General features: G+C 39.6%; 1 protein-coding gene across 1 annotated transcript in view; it reads left to right on the forward strand.

Moving 5' to 3' along the window:
• The window catches only part of LAMC2 (laminin subunit gamma 2), a 74,344-nt gene extending 54,384 nt beyond the window's left edge, over positions 1–19,960 (forward strand). Inside the window, exons 14-23 of the mRNA XM_074222202.1 lie at positions 541–746; positions 2,308–2,387; positions 4,937–5,086; positions 5,461–5,605; positions 7,418–7,567; positions 8,223–8,337; positions 10,579–10,778; positions 12,008–12,166; positions 12,261–12,360; positions 17,892–19,960. Coding sequence (XP_074078303.1) covers positions 541–746; positions 2,308–2,387; positions 4,937–5,086; positions 5,461–5,605; positions 7,418–7,567; positions 8,223–8,337; positions 10,579–10,778; positions 12,008–12,166; positions 12,261–12,360; positions 17,892–18,145 — 1,559 coding nt within the window. The 3' untranslated portion in view covers positions 18,146–19,960. The remainder of the gene's footprint in view (positions 1–540; positions 747–2,307; positions 2,388–4,936; positions 5,087–5,460; positions 5,606–7,417; positions 7,568–8,222; positions 8,338–10,578; positions 10,779–12,007; positions 12,167–12,260; positions 12,361–17,891) is intronic.
• Positions 19,961–21,726: the final 1,766 nt, after the last annotated feature.

Raw genomic sequence — 21,726 nt, forward strand, 5'->3', positions numbered from 1 at the left:
AAGGGACAGTTTCTCTTCAGACAGAAAAGGCAAGGAAGGACTTCTATGGAGAAGTAATTATATGTGGTGGAGTACCCCGCTAGGATCAAGATCTCTAAGGTCCTGAGTCTCAAAATGTTAGCACATCCTTTTGTTATCCTTGGAGGTAGCATGGCCCACTTGGAATTGACCTGGATTTGAAATCAGAGATCTGGGTTCAAATTTCAGCTCTACCATTTGCTTTTTATTACCACTCAGTGAAGGATTTTTCTTTAACTGTAGATCTAACCATGCCTCTCCTCTATTCCATAAGCTATAGTGACTCCCTATTGACTCTGGCATTTAATTGATCCCATGATCCTCTTTAGAAGTTGGAGAAAAAATGGTTAAGTCCTTTTTGATCAGAATGCATGGCAACAAACAAGGCAATCAAGTGACATTTATGCCTATTATAATTGGGTTGACCAATTGGGCTTCTTTCTCTTTAGCCCTTTGTTAAGTCTAGTGATTCTAAAATGACCAACCCAGGAAGTATTTACTTTGTCTCTTTATATATGTTAGGTTCTGGTAGGTCCCTGAAGCTCCGCCTGGATAAGGCAAGAGCCCAAGAGACTAACTACCAGTCACGACTGGATGAGCTCAAAATGACTGCGGGCAGAATGCTATCCCTGGGGAATCAGTATCAGAGTCAAGTCCAGGACACCCGAAAACTGATTGCCAAGATGAGATTGAACTTGGAGGAAAGCAAAACATCTCTGAGCAGCACTGTAAGTTCTTCTGTGTTTTGAGGCTGGGGGTGGGGGAGATCTCATTAAAAGACCTGCCTTCATTCACTTGACCACTGCCACTTCTTCCCCCATTCTCTTCTCTCTGTTTTAAGTTGTTTCCTATCATCTCTCTTCCTTGTGACCCCTTGATTCCTACCTTTTGTGTTATTTTTTTTCTCTAGCAGGTTCTGGGTTCTTTACCATTCTGCATCCCCTCTTGTTTCAGGTACTCTTCCTCTCCCATGTCGGTCCCCTTCCTCTTCTCCCATCATTCTACTTGGTTCAAGAAAGTGGCCTATGGGGCAGCTAGGTGGCACAGTGGATAAAGCACCGGCCTTGGAGTCAGGAGTACCTGGGTTCAAATCCGGTCTCAGACACTTAATAATGACCTAGCTGTGTGGCCTTGGGCAAGTCACTTAACCCTGTTTGCCTTGCAAAAAAACCTAAAAAAAAGTAATTGGCCTAATGAGGACAGCAGAATCCTGAAAATGATGGTAGGCAAACTCAAATTAATCCTCCACTAAAGAAGTCTCCTAAAATGCCTCATTATGGTAGGGAAAAGATCCTGGATTCCAGAGACTTTTCCAGAGGAAAACAAGCTCAGGTAGGCCCTACCAAGCTGGAAAGACTTGGAATCTAGGATCAGTTGCTGACCTGTGATATCTATCTCTTGAGGACCAATTTAGCTGAATTTGAGGAGACTCATCCCTAGATTGGCTCCAGGGTAATAAATAACCTTTTTTTTTAGGTTTTTGCAAGGCAAACGGGGTTAAGTGGCTTGCCCAAGGCCACACAGCTAGCTAATTATTAAGTGTCTGAGGTCAGATTTGAACCCAGGTACTCCTGACTCCAAGGTTGGTGCTTTATCCACTATGCCACCTAGTCACCCCTATAAATAACCTTTTGAGAGTTAGCTAGGTGGCATAATAGAGTCCTAGGCCTGGAATGGGAAAGACTTGAGTTCAAATGTGACCTCAGACACAATAGTTATGTGACCCTGGGAAAGTCACTTAACTGCTGTTTGCCTCAGTTTCTTTAACTGTAAAACATAGGTAATAACAGAACCTATTTCACAGAATTGTTGCAAGGATCTTAATATATAAATCTTGAAGTGCCATATGAATTCTATTATCAGTATCATTTTCAGCCAAGGCAACACATAAGGTATATCAGCCAAGGCACAGCAGGGAATGGGTTAGTAGAGAAAATACCTATTTTGCCAAAATCACAAATTCTTGATGTTTTGAGGTGTAATATAATCCTAAAGCAGGAAGGGGATAGGATTAGTTGAATTTTGTTATTAAATCTGAAGGAAGAAAGCAGTGGTGGAGAGTTGGGAGACATAAGGATCTAGGACCAGATGCTATAATAGGTAAAACATTGACTGATGACCAGATACACTTAGGCAGGGAGTAATATAGAGATGCAGAAGATTCCTGGAGTCATTGAGAATGGCACCAACAGGAATGATGCTAAAGGATCAGATTCCTCCCTGCTATATGTACATACTGAGGTTAAGTGGTAGAACATAAGACTTCCTCTCTATTCTTTTTCCCTCCAGAATATCCCACCTTCAGACCAGTATGAAGGACCAAACAGCTTTAAAGCACTAGCCCAAGAAGCTTGGAAGCTAGCTGACAGGTGAGTCCCATTTGGTGCTCTTCACCTGGAGACTGTCTACTTGGGTAACTGACTCATCCAAGCTGAGGTGTGACCACAGGGACTCTCTGGTAGATCATGCCCTGGGGTGAACAATCTTCTTCCTTCCTAAGTGTGGGTATGAATGGCTTGGTTTTTAGAGAACTAGAGTTGTCCAGATATACCATGGCATAGGAGTGTTAAAATTGTTTTGGGTCACAGATGCCTTTGACAGTCTGGTGAAACTAATGATTCCCATTTCAGAATAATTTCTTTAAATGCACATCTTAAAATATTTAGGATTACAAAGGATTGGTAATTTATTTGTAATTTAGGATTACTAATTCTATTTAAATAGCTATCAAAGGATTGTTATTTTTTAAGCTGACAGAGTCCAGATGAAGAATCTCTACAGTGGTATCAGGCACAAATATTTTTGTAAGGAAGGGTCCATGGATAGAGACTGGAAGCATTTCCTTCCCAGCTGTTCCAAGGGTGACTTGTTGGCTACATATATGCTGGGCACGGTTCCTAAGGCCACCTGGAACTGGAACGAATGAGCCTTTGGGAAAGAACTCTCTCTGCAGCCTCAGGGGACTCAGATTCCCATTCAAGCCCAGCAACAAGTAGCAACAAGTAGTGAGCAGGCAGGTTAGTTGGGGGCCTAACCTACAATCAGACAAGCTCAGCAGCGGCCTAATGACTGCTGTAAAACATATGTTTGGGACCCTGCAGCTTCTGAGAGTCCTCTTTATCCCCCAGCTACCTTTAAGATTTGTCCTTAGTATGATGCCCAACAGGTGGTGATAAACTCAGTTGAACTCCAACTGGAGTTCTGTCAGTCCAAGAGGACTGGTTTGGACTTCTGCAGGGTGAGCCATCTCCTGGGCTTTGCATAGTTTTCCTCAGTTTTTTGGGGGAAGAGCAAGGAAGAACATCTGGGATAATTTTGTTGACAAAGGTTTCTCTTTGGAGTCAGGCCCAGTTTAGGAGTGGACTAATGGGAAAAAGAAATAATCTGGCAGAAATAGCGTGAGAAGCCTTGTCAGTATAGAAAAGGGTCTTGAGTTGTAAGAAATCACTCACTTTAGAAGGACCCTGGGACTTTCATTCAATTAACTATGTTCATTTCATTCATTTAACTTATATTCAAGACATAGTGCAGTATATTATTTTTGTTGTTCTTTCTATGTAAAATATTGGACTGTTCTGGGTTCAGGGTCTGTCTCTGTCTAACTATATGAACATTTACCCTGTTTCCTTCAGGAAATCACTGCATCTACTCAAAAGGCTAAAATGGATCTATGATCTCTCCAAAGTCAGTGTTCCCTCTAAAGCAGCACATCCTTGTCCATGCCTATCCAATCTTTCAGGCTCTTGTCCTTGTTCTACCACAAATTTGCCGTACAGGAGGTCCACCCAATTGGAAAGGATAGGCAAACTTTCTCATTTTGTCTTGGCATTGCAGGATGCCAGGATAAGAACCTGAACTAAACCTATTTTATCCCTCACTGATGACACAAGAACAGTCTATCTTTCTGTTCACTTGAATGGTATTTTTAGTGCTTATTTTTTAGTCTTTTTGGTACTTATTTCTTTCATGTTTCTAGTGAATTTATGGTTCTCCTTGGTCCTCTGAGAAATGCTCATTTTAGTATTCCAGGATTAACAACCATACAATAATACTGTTAGAATATTGTATTTAAAAACCTGGGCCTTTGTTTCAGTAAAGAAGTTTTGCAATTTTTCCAAAAATAACCCAGTCCGTTTTCCTCCTGCTGCTCAATTCTGGGCCCAATGTGTCCATTTGGGGTATCTCATCCAAGATTATATGAGCTCTATAGGTTCACTATCTGATTTCATGTCATAATCTGGACAATAGACAACATCCACATCTTGTTGTGGTTCTTTTGTTGTTGTGTTCTCCACAAAGCCCAATGGGACAACTCATCTTGGTGTGGAGGTAACTTCAGGCTCTTGTTAGATAGGTTGGATGAGTATGTCTCCATCATAAAAAAAAATCATTGAGTGCAATCCTTAGGTTTTACTTACTGAATAATGAAAGGTCTTGAAAATCAGATATTTTCATATATACAAATGATAATGCTACAAGGGGAAAACCCTTAGTTCTTTATTCTAGGATGGTTCTCCAGAATAGTGGTATCAAACTCAAATAGAAGCAGGGACCATTAAACCTCACATAAAGAGCCCTGCAGATACGTATTGACTTAGAAAACCACATAACATTATCTATAGATCCTATCATATTTTACTTATATCATTAAATAGTTTCCAATTACATTTTAAGCTGGTTCAGGCAGTACTCTCAGGAGCGATGGGTATCTGACTCTTCTATTCCAGAACATCCTATTATTTAAAGGTCTATTATATCCACTATGAGGTCATTGTTCATTTTTCTATTTGTCTTTTTGAGGCAAGTCCGCTCTGCCATTCTCTTTATTTTGACTTCCATGAAAGACCAAAAGGAAAACAGCAAATGTCCCAACTTTTGCTGTGAGAACTCTAATGGGATTCAAATTCTGACATTTCAGTCATGTGAAGTCAGCGAATGACATGGAACGATTGGCTGGGGAAACCAGGGATTATTCTAACCAAGCCTTGGAACTGGTTCGCAAAGCTGCGATCGAAGGAGTGGGAAGCGGCAGTGTGGATAGCTCTGTGGTGCAAGGGCTTGTGGGAAAGTAAGTTTGAATTTACTGCATTTATTACCGGAAATGTGGCAGACAGAGAAGCAAGGAAGGCTTTCTTATGGGACCCCAGTTATGTATGATTCTTTTCTGGTTGAGATAATAAAAGTTCCCATGTATAAGAGCTAACAGTGAACATTTATATAGTTCTTTTTCAAATATTACCTCATTTGATCCTTACAACAATCCTGGGATGTGGGTACTATTAATATATTCATTTAAGAAAACTGAGTCTGAGAGAAGGTCTATGACTTGTTCAGGGTCACATAACAAGTTATTGTGTGAGGCAAAATTTGAATTCAGGTCTTCCTGACTCCAAAGTTAGAGTTCTGTCCTTTGCAAATTCTCAAAATGATCTCTTTATGTAGATTTGAAGAAGCCAAATCCCTGGCCCAGCAGTTGCAGAGGGAGGCCAGTCAAGCTGACACTGAAGCCGAGAGATCATACCAGCAGAGCCTGCGACTCTTGAACTCCATGCCTCAACATCCAGGGATCACTAGCCAGGCCTTCCAGGTGAGGAGGCCTCAAGCTCAAACATGCAGACAGCAAACAGCTGAAACATAAATCTCTTCTCTCATCTGGGGATTCCAGTCTGACCTCCAATCTACCGAGCCATTTCCCCCAGGGGACCCTCTCCCTCATCCCAACTTCAGATTGAAAGAAGAGTCTCTTATTTTCCATTTCTTTTGTCTTTTTTTTCTATCTACTTTCTGAGGAGAAAATTCTGAGAAAGATTTGGCATAACTTTGGTCTATTAGAAATGGTAAATTCTGAAGATAGTGAATGTTTTTTTTAAATAAATTTTGACTATCAGTCAACAGTCAATAATATTTTAAAAATAAGTAAAATAAATTTTACTGACAGTCAATAGTCAACAAGCATTTTTAAAAAATAAAAATTTACTGACATTCAACAGTTAAAAACATTTAAAAAATAAATAAGATAGTTTTTACTATCAGTCAACTGTCAAGCATTTTTTAAACAAAATAAATTTTTACTGTCAGTCAACAAGCATTTTTTTAAATAAATAAAATAAAACTTTACAATCAATTGACAAATATTACATGCTTAATGCAGGGCAAATCATTTAAACCTCTTTTGCCTCAATTTCCTCATCTGTAAAATGAACTGAGAACAGAATGGCAAACTGTTACAGCATCTTGGCTAAGAGAACCCCAGATGGGGTCTTGAACAATCAGACATGACTGAAATGACTGTACAACAGCAAACAATCAAGTGCCATATTTTTTAAAAAAAAAGACAATTGTTGCTATTTTTTAAAATATCACCTCCATTTCCTAGTCCATCCTTTCTTCTTTGTTTTCCCAGAAAAACAACCATCATAACAAAGGATTAAAAAAGAGAAGGGGGAAAAAAGATCAGTTCAGCAAAACTAACCCACACATGGAAAAAGTCTGACATATGCAGTGTTCCACACCCACATGATTCCACCTGGCTTCTCATAACTCTTCTTTGGAGCCAAGATTGGTCATTATAATTTCACAGGGGCTGATACAGTAGTAGCCCTTTTCCCAGATCCCAGGGACCATTGGAAACTGTGGCAAATGAATTACTAGTAAAGGTTTCATTTTTTCCTGAGTCCTAACCAAAAAGGACTTACTTCTATTTGCTTTAGGGGACAGCCTTCATAGTTTAGTTCAGAAAAAAAAAAATCTATTCTTTTTTGCCAAGTTTGCATGTGATCCAGCTCTCCCACCCCCACCCCCCAATTTATCTAATTTATCTGTTCCTTTCTCCACCTTTTTTTTCCTTCCATGTCCTCTATAGAACTGGGCTAAGAGAAAACATAAATGTAGGCAGAAACAATGACTTGGAAATAAGAAGATGGAAAGTTTCTTAGATGTTTCGGGGATCCACTTTTCTTTGCCTTGTGGCTTTTTGTGTCTTCTCTTACTACATTGCTCCTATTTCTAGGCAGGGCAAGGTTCTGCAGCCTGGTCCTTGAGGTAGGGGGCAAGAGAAGGGAGGGAACACGCATTTATTAAGCACTCTACTGTGCTTTCCAAATATTATCTCATTTGATCCTTGTAACAGCCCTGGGAGGTAGGTGAAATTATTATCTTCCTTTTACAGTTGAGGAAACTGAGGCAGATAGCAATTAATGACTTTCTCAGAATAACACAGCTAGTAAACATCTAATTGATTTGAATTAGAAATATCTAATGGATTTGAATTCAGGTCTTGATGAAACCCCTCCATCCTATCTCCCCCCCCCCCCATCATCTCTATGTGTCTCTCCCCTACACAGTTGCTTCTTTCCTTGTGGTAGGAAAGTAAGACTTCTTGATGTCCCTGTGATTTCAGGTAGAAACAGAGAGAATCAGACAGGAAGCCAATTCTCTGTCCAGTCTGGTAACAAAACACATAACTGAGTACAAGCATTGGCAAGACCGCCTGGGAAACTGGGAGGAAGAAACAGAGCGGCTGTTACGGGATGGAGAGAAGGAGAGACAGGTACGTCATTTCCACTGAGAATGGTTTACATTTATTTAACATTGTAAGGTTTCCCCAGGGCTTTCTTCATAACAACCCTGTTTATTAATAGATCATTCAGATCTGATTTATGATCCTCATTTTACAGATGAGGGAACTGAGTCTCAGAGAGCTTCGAATGACTTCCCCAAAGTGACAGAGTTAGTGAATGATAGAGTCAGGATTTGAAATAGGCACAAGGGCTGCTATCTAAAGATGTCCTGAAATAAGCTTCCTTGTATCTAGGTTAGAAGGCAAACAAAATATTAGTCACCCAGAACCACCACCCAATGAGTCAGTCCTCATATTTGGGAATAAAATTTAGACCTTTTGATATTTAGTTTGGGGTTTCATCCTCTAACTGTGTGAGGGGTTAAAATGATCATTTGCAAGAGATTTTCAAAACCTGAATATGAGATTGTTTTGTCTCTGGGTCTGTGTCATCAAGTCATCCAATGTTTTGTCCTTTCCCAAAGAGTGGGAGATTGCATCTGTTTTCATGTTCCTGCGAGGTGAATTATGGCATTCTCTTATCATGAAAGAGAAATGTGCTGGGGTTAATTTTATTTGGTAGGAATGCGTGTCTGGGGTGTAGGTTACATGTGCTCTAATCTTGGTTGTACCTGACTATTTACAGAAATCAGATCAGCTGCTTTCCCGTGCCAATCTTGCTAAGAGCAGAGCTGAAGAAGCCTTGAGCATGGGCAATGCAACTTTTTATGAAGTTGAGAGCATTTTAAAAAACCTCAGGGGTGAGTCTTCATTTAATTTTTTTTTAAACTGGATCCATGGGGTGGCTAGGTGGTGCAGTGGATAGAGCACCAGCCCTAGAGTCAGGAGTACCTGGGTTCAAATCTGGTCTCAGACACTTAATAATTACCTAGTGGTGTGGCCTTGGGCAAGCCACTTAACCCCCTGTGCCTTATATAAGAAACTCTCCTAAAACAGACTGGCAACTACTCTATAATATACTCTTAAACATTTAGCTGGGCAGTTAGGTGGCATTGGCCCTGGAGTCAGGAGGACCTGAGTTCAAATTAAACCTCAGACACTTGCTAGTTGTGTGACCCTGGGCAAATCACTTCTCTTTGCCTCAGTTTCCTCATTTGTAAAATGATCTGGAGAAAGGAGAATGGCAAACTTCCAGTATCTTTGCCAAGAAAATCCCCAAAAGGGTCACAAAGAATCAGATATAACTAAAATGATTCAATAACAAAAACCTTTATGGAGTATTTTAAGGCTGGCAAAGAACTTTGCAAATAGTAATTTCATTTGATCTTCACAATAATCCTGGGATGTATGTGCTGTTATTATCATCCTCCTTTTGCAGATGAAAAAAATTATAGTAAATAGAAGTTAAATGACTTGCTCAGGATAGCAATGTCTGAGGCAGAATTTGAACTCAGGTCTTCCTGATTCCAGATCCACTCATCTATCCAGGTCTGGAGCTTAAGGGACTTGTTCATGGTCTCATGGCCAACTTGTATCAGAAATAGATCTCAGAACTTCAGTCTTCTTAACTTCAAGGATCCTCTGCTAATTTCATTAAAATCATAATAGTTCATATCTCTATAGGTTTACTAAATATTGTACATACATTATCAAATTTGATCCTTGAAATAGCCCTAGGGAGGGTAAACTATAGGTAATATTATCACTGTTTTAAAAGATGAGGAAGCATGAGTCAAGTGACCTGCACCTTACGGCTGGCACCATAGTTTAAGTGTCAGAGTCAGGATTTGACTGTCTAGTGCCAATCTTGCTAAGAGCAGAGTTGAAGAGACCCTGCATGCCAGGTCTACCAGACCCCAAGTCTAACACAGAGTCTCTTTGTTCTCTCCTCTGTTGGTGCTTGAGGTACCAACAAAATGCTTGTTGCTAGTCCCAGAAATAGCTACTATTGCCCCCTGGTGACAGTGCTAGTTGCTTTATTAGTGTGGAAAATGAGAGAAAATTCCTGTTATGACTCTAGGCTCCTTTATTACAGAAGAGAAACATTCCTTGGGGGTCTTTTGTTTGGATTCTCTATGCCAATTACTCCTTTCCTACCCAAACACACATGTTCTTTCTCCCACCTATTTTTTTTAAACCAAACCTATCCTGTGATTTCATGGGTATACTGTTAACCCTTAATAAATGTTTTTTCATGGATTGATTGAGCTACCTTTATCATTGTAAATCAGAACCCACTTATAGTCTTACAGGGTTGCTCAGGACACTTTGATTAAAATGATTTGCCCAGGATTATACAACCATTGTACGTATCAGATGGGATTTAAACCCAGGTCTTGCTGATTCTGAAGGAATGTGTGTATGTATGTATGTGAGTGTGTGTGTGTGAACAAGGGTGTATGCACATTCATACACATATACCACACATGATACATATGTGTATAAACTGCCTATATATAAACATAACACACATAATACAATCCATTATATATATATATATATATATTCTGACATGATGCCTCCCTTCTAGTTCCTGGCAAGGAATATAAGTTGCAAGTTTAAGACTCAGTAGTTAGAACTGTAATTTCTAAACTTTTTTCCTATTTCCAACTTGTGTGGTCTTGGACCAAACTAATTACTTGCCTTGGTTGTCCCTTTTTAAATGGAGGTGGGTGGATAGATGGGAGCTATCAGAGCTATTCAGAGAAGCTAAATGATGAATTTGACTTATCTTGAAATATCAATTCCATCCTGGGATGCTGGATTTTTTTTTTTAGGTTTTTGCAAGGCAATGGGGTTAAGTGGCTTGCCCAAGGCCACACAGCTAGGTAATTTTTAAGTTTCTGAGGCCAAATTTGAACTCAGGTACTCCTCACTTCAGGGCCAGTGCTCTATCCACTGTGCCACCAAGCTGTCCCTGGATGTTTTTTTTTAAAAGGAATTCAGACTTTGGTCTCCTTGCCTTCCCCCCCCCCAAAGTCTTCGATTCTTTCTCTGTCATTGTCATTAGTAATTTCTTGACTATCTTTTCCCCATTTCAGAATTTGACCTGCAGGTTGGGGATAAGAAAACAGAAGCAGAAGATGCTATGAGGAGACTCCCCTTTATCAGTCAGAAGGTTGCAGATGCCGATGACAAGACAGGAGAGGCAGAGAGATCCCTGGGCAGTGCTGCTGCAGATGCCAGGCGGGCAAAGAGCATGGCAGGGGAGGCACTAGAAATTGCTGATAATATTGAGCAGGTAAAACTTATTAATGCTCTATTTGGGCATGTTGGGGAAGATAAGAGAGCAAGAACCATAAAGAAGAATGGGTAAGGAAATCGGGTCTGCCCCATTTTGGCTCCTGTGATTCCTAAATGAAGTTGTGACCTCGATTAGCCTATGTCCGTATGGTTGACTTCTTGTTTGGCTGACAAACAGTCTTGTCACCAGCTCCATCAGGAAGAACTTCATTTGTGGTCCTCTATATATACTCTTTTCGCCAATAGGGCTGAACCCAAAAGAGTCTCACGTTAGATTATACTCATGGGACTCCACTTTCAGATATTTGAACGGTTACAACTTTTATCTAGGTAAGAGTGATATCAATCTCTTGATTTCAGAACTTGGGAAAATGTCAACCAAAATTCCAGCTGTGATTCTATTTCTTATGTTTAGTCTCCTACTAGGAAGAGATGATTATCTTTCCAGCCCATATTTGAAAATTGAATCTCATAAAAATCAAGTAATGAGAAAGACAGACACACAGAGAGAGACAGAGAGACAGACAGAAGCAGAGAGACAGATCCACCAATCCCAGCAAAAGCTCTTGACCTTTAAACTATTTAGCCTTCCCAGTTCTTCTACTAGGAAGAGATAGTGATCTTTCTCTGCCAAATTGTGGATGCTTTGGTTATCTATAGAAATGATGTCCAAAGGTGTATCCTGAGCAAAACTAGGTATATGTAATTTTCCTTTCATACACTCTGGCTATATGTAGTTCAATGCTTATTGATATGACTGATATCGAATCAGGCTTTTAGTCCAGAGGCTCCCAGGCCCTGGTCACATTCACCTCCAGGATGTGGCAGTCCTCTCTTCTCCACTAAAGCCCAAGGAACACCAGGGAAGTCATTCCAAAGACTATAAGAGTCAAGTAGCAGGATGCCAAGATATGTGGATTTGTTTTCCTTCTTTTCTGTTTTCCCATATTTCTCCTGACCTGTTTACTGGTCCATTCTTGTTTAAACTGAGACAGGAGCACAGTCATGTTGTTGACACCCTTCCAGTCCTTGACAGACCCCAAAGAGACTTGTCTGAAACCGAGCCTGGGGATGGGTGTGTTTCCTAAAACTGGCCCTTTCTCAGCAGATCCAGTTCATGTCTTCATGGGTCAGCTGCAGCTGTTTGTCTTCCTAATTTGTCTTGGGGTTGTTTTCTTGCCTTGTGAATGTCTCCCCTATCATCCATGGCTCCATTTCTCCTCCCAGGAGATAGGGAGATTGAACGTAGACGCAAACACAACAGCAGATGCTGCCTTGGCACTGGAGAAGGGGATGGCCACTCTGAGCAGTGGGATCAGGGACGTGGAAGGAGAGCTTGTAAGGAAAGAACTGGAGTTTGACCAGGATGGGGACACCATGCAGATGGTAAGTTTCCAGAAGTTGTTTTGTTTTGTGAGAAAGCTCCTTAAACCAGACCATTCAACACCTCTATAAGTCACCCATGTTTTCTGTTCTTCAGGTGATTCAGGACGCCGAGGGGGCTAATTCCAGAGCTCAAAACGCAGGTTTTGCAATCCAAGAAACGTTAAATGCTTTGGATAACATCCTAAGTCTAATAGGTATGTCAAGTGGTCTTCTAGCATATTACTACTACAATTTTATAAACTTTGAATGGTCTATTGGAGAAAACACTGGGTTCTCCAGTCAAGAAACATGTATTCTCTACTGACTGTAGATACATTAATTAGAACACAAAGACATAAACAGAACCACATGTGATCTCAAGAAACTTACATATTGCTGGGACAGTGTAATAGTTTCACATTGAAGTTTATGCCAGATATTTTGTCCATTGAAGGAATGAGGGAAGACTTTATAGAGGAGGTAAAATTTATGCTGTCTTGAAAGGAGATGAGTCCCTAAGAGGCAGAGTTGAGGAGGAGGTAGATTTCTGGGTATGGGGGTTTGAAGGAGGAAGAAAGACTGTTAAATCTGGCAAATTATGATTCAGTTTAGCTAGACTGTAAACTCCATGAAAGAGAGTCTTAATTCAATAAGGCTAGAAAATCACTGAAGGTTTTTGGGCAGGGGCATGGCCAGCAGTTACATGGAGAGGGACAGAGTGGGAGCAGAAAAACCAACCAGGAGAAATTATCATACTCCCCATATGAGGTGATGAGGCTCTAGCTAGGAGGATATCTGTGAGAATGGAAAGAAACAGAGATGTGAAAATCAAATGAACAAAATGGTAGCAGATCATGAGCATTGAGGGAGAGGGAAGTCTTTACCATGCCTATAAGAGAGTGTCCCTGGTTGACTGGAAGAATGATCTTTCTGAAACATGAAAGTGAGGGATAGAATTTACAGAAGAATATAATGAGTTCTATTTTGGACATGTTGATTTTGCTAAGTCACTAGGACTTCAAGGTAGGAATATCCATAGATTGTGATATACGATTGATATTGAAAAGAGATGAAGGCTGAATTTATTGATTTGAAAGTCACCTTGGGGCGGCTAGGTGGCGCAGTGGATAAAGCACTGGCCCTGGAGTTAGGAGTACCTAGCTGTGTGGCCTTGGGCAAGCCACTTAATCCCATTTGCCTTGCAAAAACCTAAAAAAAAAAAAAGTCACCTTCTTGAGATGATAATTGAACCCATAAAAGCAAATGAGATCACTAAGAGAAAATACAGAATAAAAAGAAGGCCCAGGAGTTTGGAGAGAGACATGGGAAAGGTGGTGGGCTACTTCTGATCCTGAATATTATAAGGGTAAAGATGAGTTTGGAGACACTATGGAACTTGAGAAGCAGATTGCTTTAGGGTATCAATACCAAATCCAAAATAATAAATTAATTTGAGCTGAAATTTTCAATTCAGCTTGAAGTTAGATTCTTATTTGGCCTTTTCTGTTAAAGAATAGGCCTTACCAGAATGTAGGGATTCAGAAGAGATTACAGAGAATTTAGAGGTATACTCTTGTATTTTGCCAGTATTGGTGAATTATTTTCAATTGTGTCCGATTCCTTTTTTTTTTTGCAAGGCAATGGGGTTGAGTGACTTGCCCAAGGTAATACAGCTAGGTAATTATTAAGTATCTGAGACTGAATTTGAACTCAGGTCTTCCTAATTCCAGGGTTGCCTGAGACCAGATTTGAAATGAGTCTGATTACAAGTTCAGTGCACTGTAACATCTAGCTGCCCCATATTTTCCCACTAAAACCCAGCAAATAGAATTTTTGACATCAAGAACCTGAAAAAAGTACAATTTTCAACATTGTTATTAGTCATGAGTCTGATATGTATTAATGTCCCTTAATACCAAATAATTCCTCTAATAGAATCAGGGTCAGAGTCAATAAAATTTTTATCAAGAAACTATTATATATATGAAATTGTACTATTAAATGTTTGTGCTCTGGAAGAGGTAACATATCAAATGATTTCTTAATACCTTGGAAACAGAAATAGGGAGAATTATTAACTCCTAATTTCAATTAACCCAAATTCTATTAAACTTGGTTTTATCTATAAAATGGCAGGTTAACTATCACAAATAATAAGTTTTTTGTTTTAAGAGTAATTCTAAGGGTCGGCTAGGTGATGCAGTGGATAGAGCACCTGCCCTGGAGTCAGGAGTCCCTGAGTTCAAATGTGGCCTCAGACACTTAATTACCTAGCTGTGTGGCCTTGGACAAGCCACTTAACCCCATTGCCTTGAAAAAACCTTTAAAAAAAGAATAATTCTATTAACATAGCATGTCAAGGTTTACAAAGCATTTTACTTGCAAAGTTCCTCTAAGATAGTTAGCCTTGCTATTACCATTTATAGATAAAGACACTGGGACACAAAGAAATTAGTCAAAGAATATCAGAATTGGAAGAGACATTAAGCTTCAGTTAGTCCAATTATTTCACTTTACAGGTGAGGTGACCGAGGCTGAAAGAAAGAGACAGCCTAAAGTCACAGAAAATTGCATGATAAACAGAATTTCATGTCCCTTGACTGCTGGGCCAACACTCTTTCCATTATAAGAACAGCTGATATTTGCATAATACTGTTGAGTTTTGTAAAATGCTTCACATATATTATCTTATTTAAGCCTCACAAAATTGGAGCTGAAACTAGGACAGGTTGATGGGACTCTGTCTCAGGGTGCTGAATTTGGAAGGCGTCAAGAGTTCTTCGGCATCATAGAAATGATTTAGAAAGTAATAATCAAAAATAGAAAGCTACAATGTTAGTGCAAAGGGGCCTCCCTAGGAGGCTCATGCCAGGGTCCTGAGTCTTCTACCTCCCTCCTACAGAGCAATGTCCTCTCACTATCCTCTACCCCCAATCCAAGGAGGGTCACTTGTTTCATTTTCCTTGGACACTATCTGCTGTTCTCGATTCAGGAACAGAAACTCCTAATTACAATAACACTGTGAAATAAATACAACACCCAGTATTATCCTGATTTTATAGGTAGGAAAATTGGGGCTGTCCATGTAGGCAGGATTTAATACAGACCTTCATATCACAGTCATTGGCATACAGTATATGTTTAATAAAAGCTTATTGATTGATTGATTGATTCCAAGTCTATTGATCAGTCCCTTATGGCATGGTACCTTTTCACACCCAGATTATTTAGAATGAAAGAATCAGAAGTAATTTTTATCATCCTGACCCTCCCAGTCCCTAAATGAATTCCAGAAACCAGAGTTTTCTTTTTATTTATTTATTTTGCAAGGCAATGGGATTAAGTGGCTTTCCCAAGGCCACACAGCTAGGTAATTATTAAGTGTCTGAGACCGGATCTGAACCCAGGCACTCCTGACTCCAAGGCCGGTGCTTTATCCACTGCAATACCTAGCCACCCCAAAACCAGAGTTTTATTTGTTTGATTTCTCTCCATGTAGCACAGGTCCAGGATGAAGGTCAGTGAACATTATTGGGTTTTTCAGTCAGTGACTTGAATTGGCCTAAGGCTACTGAAGCTTATTTGAACTAGTTTGGTCTGGCCAGGTGGTGTTCAAGCTGGTATTTCTCAGGATAGCTTGTGAGTTCAACTTGACCGGAACTCAAATGATATTCCTAACAGAATCTCATTGGATTCCCTAGATTTCAAGTTAGAGTCTGCATTCTTCTCCAGCCAGCTGGGATCCATCCTTAAAACTCAAGCAGTTTGTACTGACCTTTACAAGACCCTAAACTTGATTGAGTTGCTTACAAGCTGCTAAGGACAAAGAGCAATAGTTTCCCTGCAATAGTCCTCTAACATAGTTAGCCTTGCTGTCACCATTTTACAGATTAACACTGTAGGATATGCTCACCAAACCATAGGATAGAACTCAGAACTGGTGGTGAGTAGGTATCTTGGATTGGGACAAGGACCTCATCACTGACCATCTTTTTTCAGAATAAAGAACTAAATATTGCTAGAACAACACCCCTCCCCTTTGTAGAGATTAAAAATAAATTAAAGGACTAACTTGGGCTCAGTGGGCAACTAGGTGGTATAATGGATAAAGCACCAAGTCTAGAGTCAGACTCTAGTTCAAACACAGCTTCAGACACTTACTAGCCGTATGACCCTGAGTTAGTCATTCAACCCTGTTTGCCTCAGTTGCCTCATCTGTAAAATGAACTGGAGAAGAAAAATAGCAAACCATTCCAATATCTTTGCCAAGAAAATCCCAAATGAGATCACAAAGAATTGTACATGACAGGAGATGTCTAAACAACAATAACAACAAAACTTGGGAACAAGCTGGGGGGAAGGTGGTGACAATCAGAACCAGCTGCCAAGTGTGAAGTAGATATCCTTACTTGATGGCTAAGTGCCGGCAGCTGGTGAAGCTACAGAGCCCATCAGAAACAAGGGAGGAGGCTGATTGAGGAAGTTAGTTACTAGACTTCCATAGGGATCAGGCAAGGCAGAGTCTAACATTGGGATATTTTGGGGAGCCAGCAAATCAAGGAGAAAAGTTAAGGTGGGAATGGATTGTACAAGCCTGACCTTGGGCAAATAATTTCACCAGATTCGGTCTCAGTTTCATCTTAAAATGAGGAGTTAGATGATCTTACAGCTCTAGGTCTATGTTCCCGGATGGTTTGTTTGGGGGTATTGACTCTATGAGGTAATAGTTTTGAGCAATTTCTGTTTTGATGTACATTCATGAACCTCTCAGCCTAGCCAGATTCCAAAAGAAGCTATCCAAGCCAGACTATCTTGAAGGTTTAGACTTGAGAAAGTTTGTGTCCCATTGGTCTTGAGAAATAATGGACATCTTGGATTGGTGTCTTTTATTCTAGAAAAGGAACACAGCACCCAGAAGGAGATATCATGACTTGAAAGTGAATTGGATTTAAGTAAAGGGAAGGCTGTACAAAGTCACCAGCCTTCCTCTCCTTTCTGGATCCATATGGGTCCAGTGGCCAGATATAGATTAGGATCACTGGAGATGGCCCCCAGAGGCAGTGAGAGACTTGGATTTTGGCAGGTCTGAGTTTAACTGAGGCATTGCCCAATCAGTAATTAAGGCTAGGTTAAGAAATGAGGGAAAGAATGGCTCTTTTTTACCTAGTTAAAAAAAATCAGTCTGGGAAGTGAAAGCCCTTGAGGTTTCTGGTCAAAATAGAATTGTTATTTACATTCACTCCTAATCCAAGCAATAACCAAAATAAGCTTGAACTGACACCCACTATTGGCCATCAATGAAAACCAGAGTAATTTGGGTTTAAGGCATGTCCAAAGAAAAGAAATCTGACCTGTAAACCCAAATTATTTTGCTTAGTCAAAATTTATATTCCTTTGTCCCCAAGGGGACAGAGGAAGAGGAAGGAGGAAGCAAATTGCAATGTCTAAGTGGAATTAGTCACTTGGATCACCAGTGGGACGACTACTACTGCTCATATCGTAAGGAAATAGTGAAAGATAAAGAAGGTCCCTTGTGTATTTAAAAAAATCTAACGTCAACCTTGATCCCACTGATATTTACCTCTAGGAAACGAAGGTGACCAGTAGCTTTAACTTTCCTGTTTAATGATACAGACTGTATTTCATTAGCTATTAAATGGGGAAAGGAAACTTTCTGGTCTCAGACTGATAAAATTTAGAGTATGTAGACTTTCCTTGTTGACTCATTTTCTTTTCCTTGGAATAGACCAACCTGGCAGTGTGGATGAAGAAGGGTTAGTCTTATTAGAACAGAACTTCAGCAAAACCAGAAACCAGATCAACCACCACCTTCGGCCCATGATGATGGAATTGGAGGACAGAGTTCGTCAACAGCACAGCCACCTTCGTTTCCTAGAGGCAAACATCAATGGGATCAAGGCTGATGTTAGGAACCTGGAAGATATTCGAGACAACCTGCCTCCTGGCTGCTACAATACACAGGCTCTTGAGCTGCAGTGAAACCGTCCCAGAGATTTCTCCTCTATGTTTCTCAGGTCACAGATCCCAGAGTTCAGGGCACAGCACTGGTTAGGTTAGGGGCAAGAAAGGCACCATTGGACTTAACTAGACTTGCCCAAGTCAACCAATACTGATCCCAGTGCTGTGGCTAGAACCAGCCAGAGGTCTGGCTGTTTATGTGTGATCCTATTTGTTTCAACACATTAGATAATGAATCCAATGGCATTACATCATGAGACTGATTAAGCAGCCAGGCCCTCAGTAGAGTTTTGAGGGAAGGATTAGCACATGGTGAAAAGGTCAAGTCAAAACAGAAGAGCCATAATAAATAGAGGAGGGGCAAATTGGGCTTTGTCTAAAGGCCCAAAGGAGGGGTCGCCAATTCACAGTGATTATCACTCTTAGATCTCACTTTGGTCCATCATGTCATCAACCTCTGGGGTCCATCCTATGGTGCTTTTCTCCAAGGTCCTAGATCTAGTGAAGGCCAGATCCTCCTTACTGGTGACAGGTTTGATCCTGCTGTCTGACCACTGTGCTCTCACTTGTTCCCTCACCCCTAATTCTTTTTGTCCCAGGCAAAAACAATGTCTAGTTTCAACTCTACAGAAAAGTCTTAAGCTCAAGAGAACAGTCAAGAGACATGCTTGAAAACATAATCATGCTTAGATCCATCTAATTCTCTGAAACTTGTGAGCAATTGAGAATTCTCCAAGTTTATCAGCCTTTCCAAATTCAAGAGTATCAAGAGAGAATAAAACCCAATGAAATATTGTTACTTCTTAGCATCCAATGGAAGACTTTTACATTTCGTTACTTTTTCTCTCACCTCCTCATGAGTATAGCACTTATACCCACTTCTAAGCCAGATGAGTAGAAGAATGGGACATGAGGGAAAATGGGCACAGCAAAGCCCAGAGTTGCTTACATTCACTATTTGGTGAACCTGTTGGCTCAGGGGACAGTCCATCCTGGTGGGCCAGTAGCTTTTAACCTCCTGTTTAATGATGCAGACTGCATTTCATTAGCTATTAAAGAAATAGGGAAGGGAACTTTTTTGATCTCAAACTGATAAAATATGTAATTTGAATGTTGAGAAAGATGGGGCTTACCTAGAGAATCAAGTTATCATTCCTTTGACCTCCCTTTTAAAAAAATCTCAGGCTTCAATATGTATTTTGTGGATCTCCTTTCTTCAATATACCAAAAAGGATATTTTCCTCCTTAACCTGAGCTGAGTAGAAGATTTTGTGTATCCTAAACAGTGTTTGGTGGAGTAGCTACTGGATGTACCTCTGCCTCAAGCTTGAAAGAAAATTGGTGCTGCCTTTCCTTTTCCCATCATGTTTTCCCCCTTCACTTTTATTGGACATGTTTTTAAATAAAGAGGTATTGAATAAGCTGCCTATTGTCAGTTCCTGATTTATAGCTTTATAAATCCTTAGCTACAGATGCTAGAATTTGAGAACTAGAAAACACTTTTGTAGGAAAGATTAGAGGGTCCTTTGGTTGATATCTCTAGTTCTAGCTCCTGATCCTGTCATGTGGATTCTCTCCCAATAGGAAAGAAATTTTGCTGGAATTAACTATCGCTGTCTGGCATTTCTCACAATGTAATGACAGAGTTTTGTTTCTAGGGTAAACTTAATCACCTCTTCAGGTCTTTTCAAGAGAACTATTTCCTGATGGGGTTAGGACAACACATGTGATTTCTTAACTTTTGGAATGTGATCATAGCAGAATCTCTGATGTCTATAGGGCGTCATGTACTTTGGTGAATGAATTTTTTATGATATTAATTATGAATATGCCCTGACTAGACACTGATGAATGATACTTTTGACCACTGTATTTTTGATTTGAGTGAAAGTGAATTTGAAAATCTCATCTTATAATAAGCATAGAATCCTTTAAAGTTTACAAAGAACTTTATGTATATAATCTCCTTTAAGCCTCACAATAACCTTGTGAGGTACTTATGACAAATAGTATTCCCATTATACAATTGAGGAAACTGATGATCAGAGAAGGTGACTTGTCCACACCTATACAGTTAGTAAAGTTTCAAAGGAAGGATGGGAACTTTCCTGAATCGAAATCTAATGCTCTCTATTTGCTATGCCAAACTGTTACGAATGTTTATTTTAGATCATATAAAAGTCATGTTCTTTTACATTCACTTGGATTATTATGTAATGATCTGAGGCTTGGGGCTGAACTAGAACACCAAAAGTATAGTTCCAGATTTTTGTTCCGACTCTGAGTTGCAAAATAACTTATTGTTTGTCCTTTTTTTTTTAAGGTTTTTGCAAGGCAATGGGGTTAAGTGGCCTGCCCAAGGCCACACGGCTAGGTAATTATTAAGTGTCTGAGGCCAGATTTGAACTCAGGTACTCCTGACTCCAGGGCTGGTGCTCTATCCACTGCTCCACCTAGCTGCCCCTTGTCCTTCTTTCTTGAAGAGGACTCTTAAAATCTAGTTAATATTTTATTATAGGAAATATTTTTTTTAAATAGGGCTTTCTAGTAAAAGAAGAAGAATAGAAAAGTCAACAAAATCCTAACTTTTCCTGAACAGTCATTACTTGAATCCCAGGATTCTTTTTTCTTAGAAGATGGGAAGGATAAAAAGAAGTAGGGTGAAGCACAATCTAGTCTTATGTTTGCAGCAGCATGTGCTTTCTGTGCCTTTGCTAATTCTTGGTATGTTCCCAGAATTGGTATGATATTCTCTGTGGCTCTGTTTTCTTATCTGAAAAGCAGAGAATATTTCCCTAAAGGTAGGTCCATGCTTTCCTCCTATTTAACAAGTGGTTATACAGTCTCTCAGTAAGCAACTCAATTCCTTAAGCTAATTATAAAATTAGAAATAACTATTTCCCATAGTCAATATCCATCCACTGGTTAAGATTATATTGGGAATCAACGAATTAGTAGATCATGTCAAAGATTATTCAACATTCTTTCCACATCAGATGCTCAAGAATCAACACAGCTTTGGGAACAAAAGAATAAACAGTATAATTTATAGATTTTAAGACTTACTAAAGATAGAAGCTAGAAGGCAAATAAATAAACCATTAATTTGAGAACAGAAGCATCACAAAGGTCAATGACTCATTATTAATTCATCATTGATGAACTTTACCTATCATGAACATACTAATATAGCACATGTTAAAATGAGCTAATCATGATATTAATAAAAGTGGCCTGCTTAAGAATAAAATAGCGACATAAGAACCTAATTGAATAATGTTTTGAACCTAATTGAATAATGCTAGCATCAGTCAAGTACTGAGGTCAGTGTCATCTGGCTAAAAATACTGCTAACTTCTGAAACAAAATTTAACCTTGAACCAGCATATATATGATATGAAGTCAAAATGTAAGTTAATATCCACAATGGAGGAGAGTAATTGTTAAATAGAATCATTTTGTTTATTTCTGTCCCAAAGTTATTAAAATAAAATATAAAGCTTTGATTGTGGTCATTATTGTATTTTAGGAAAGCTTAAAAGTTTGTGATTATCATGGCTTACATTTCACACAATGGAGGCAAGCTTAGCCTGCACTTTCCT

Source organism: Macrotis lagotis, chromosome 2, assembly GCF_037893015.1.
Source record: "Macrotis lagotis isolate mMagLag1 chromosome 2, bilby.v1.9.chrom.fasta, whole genome shotgun sequence".
Classification (NCBI taxonomy): domain Eukaryota; kingdom Metazoa; phylum Chordata; class Mammalia; order Peramelemorphia; family Peramelidae; genus Macrotis; species Macrotis lagotis.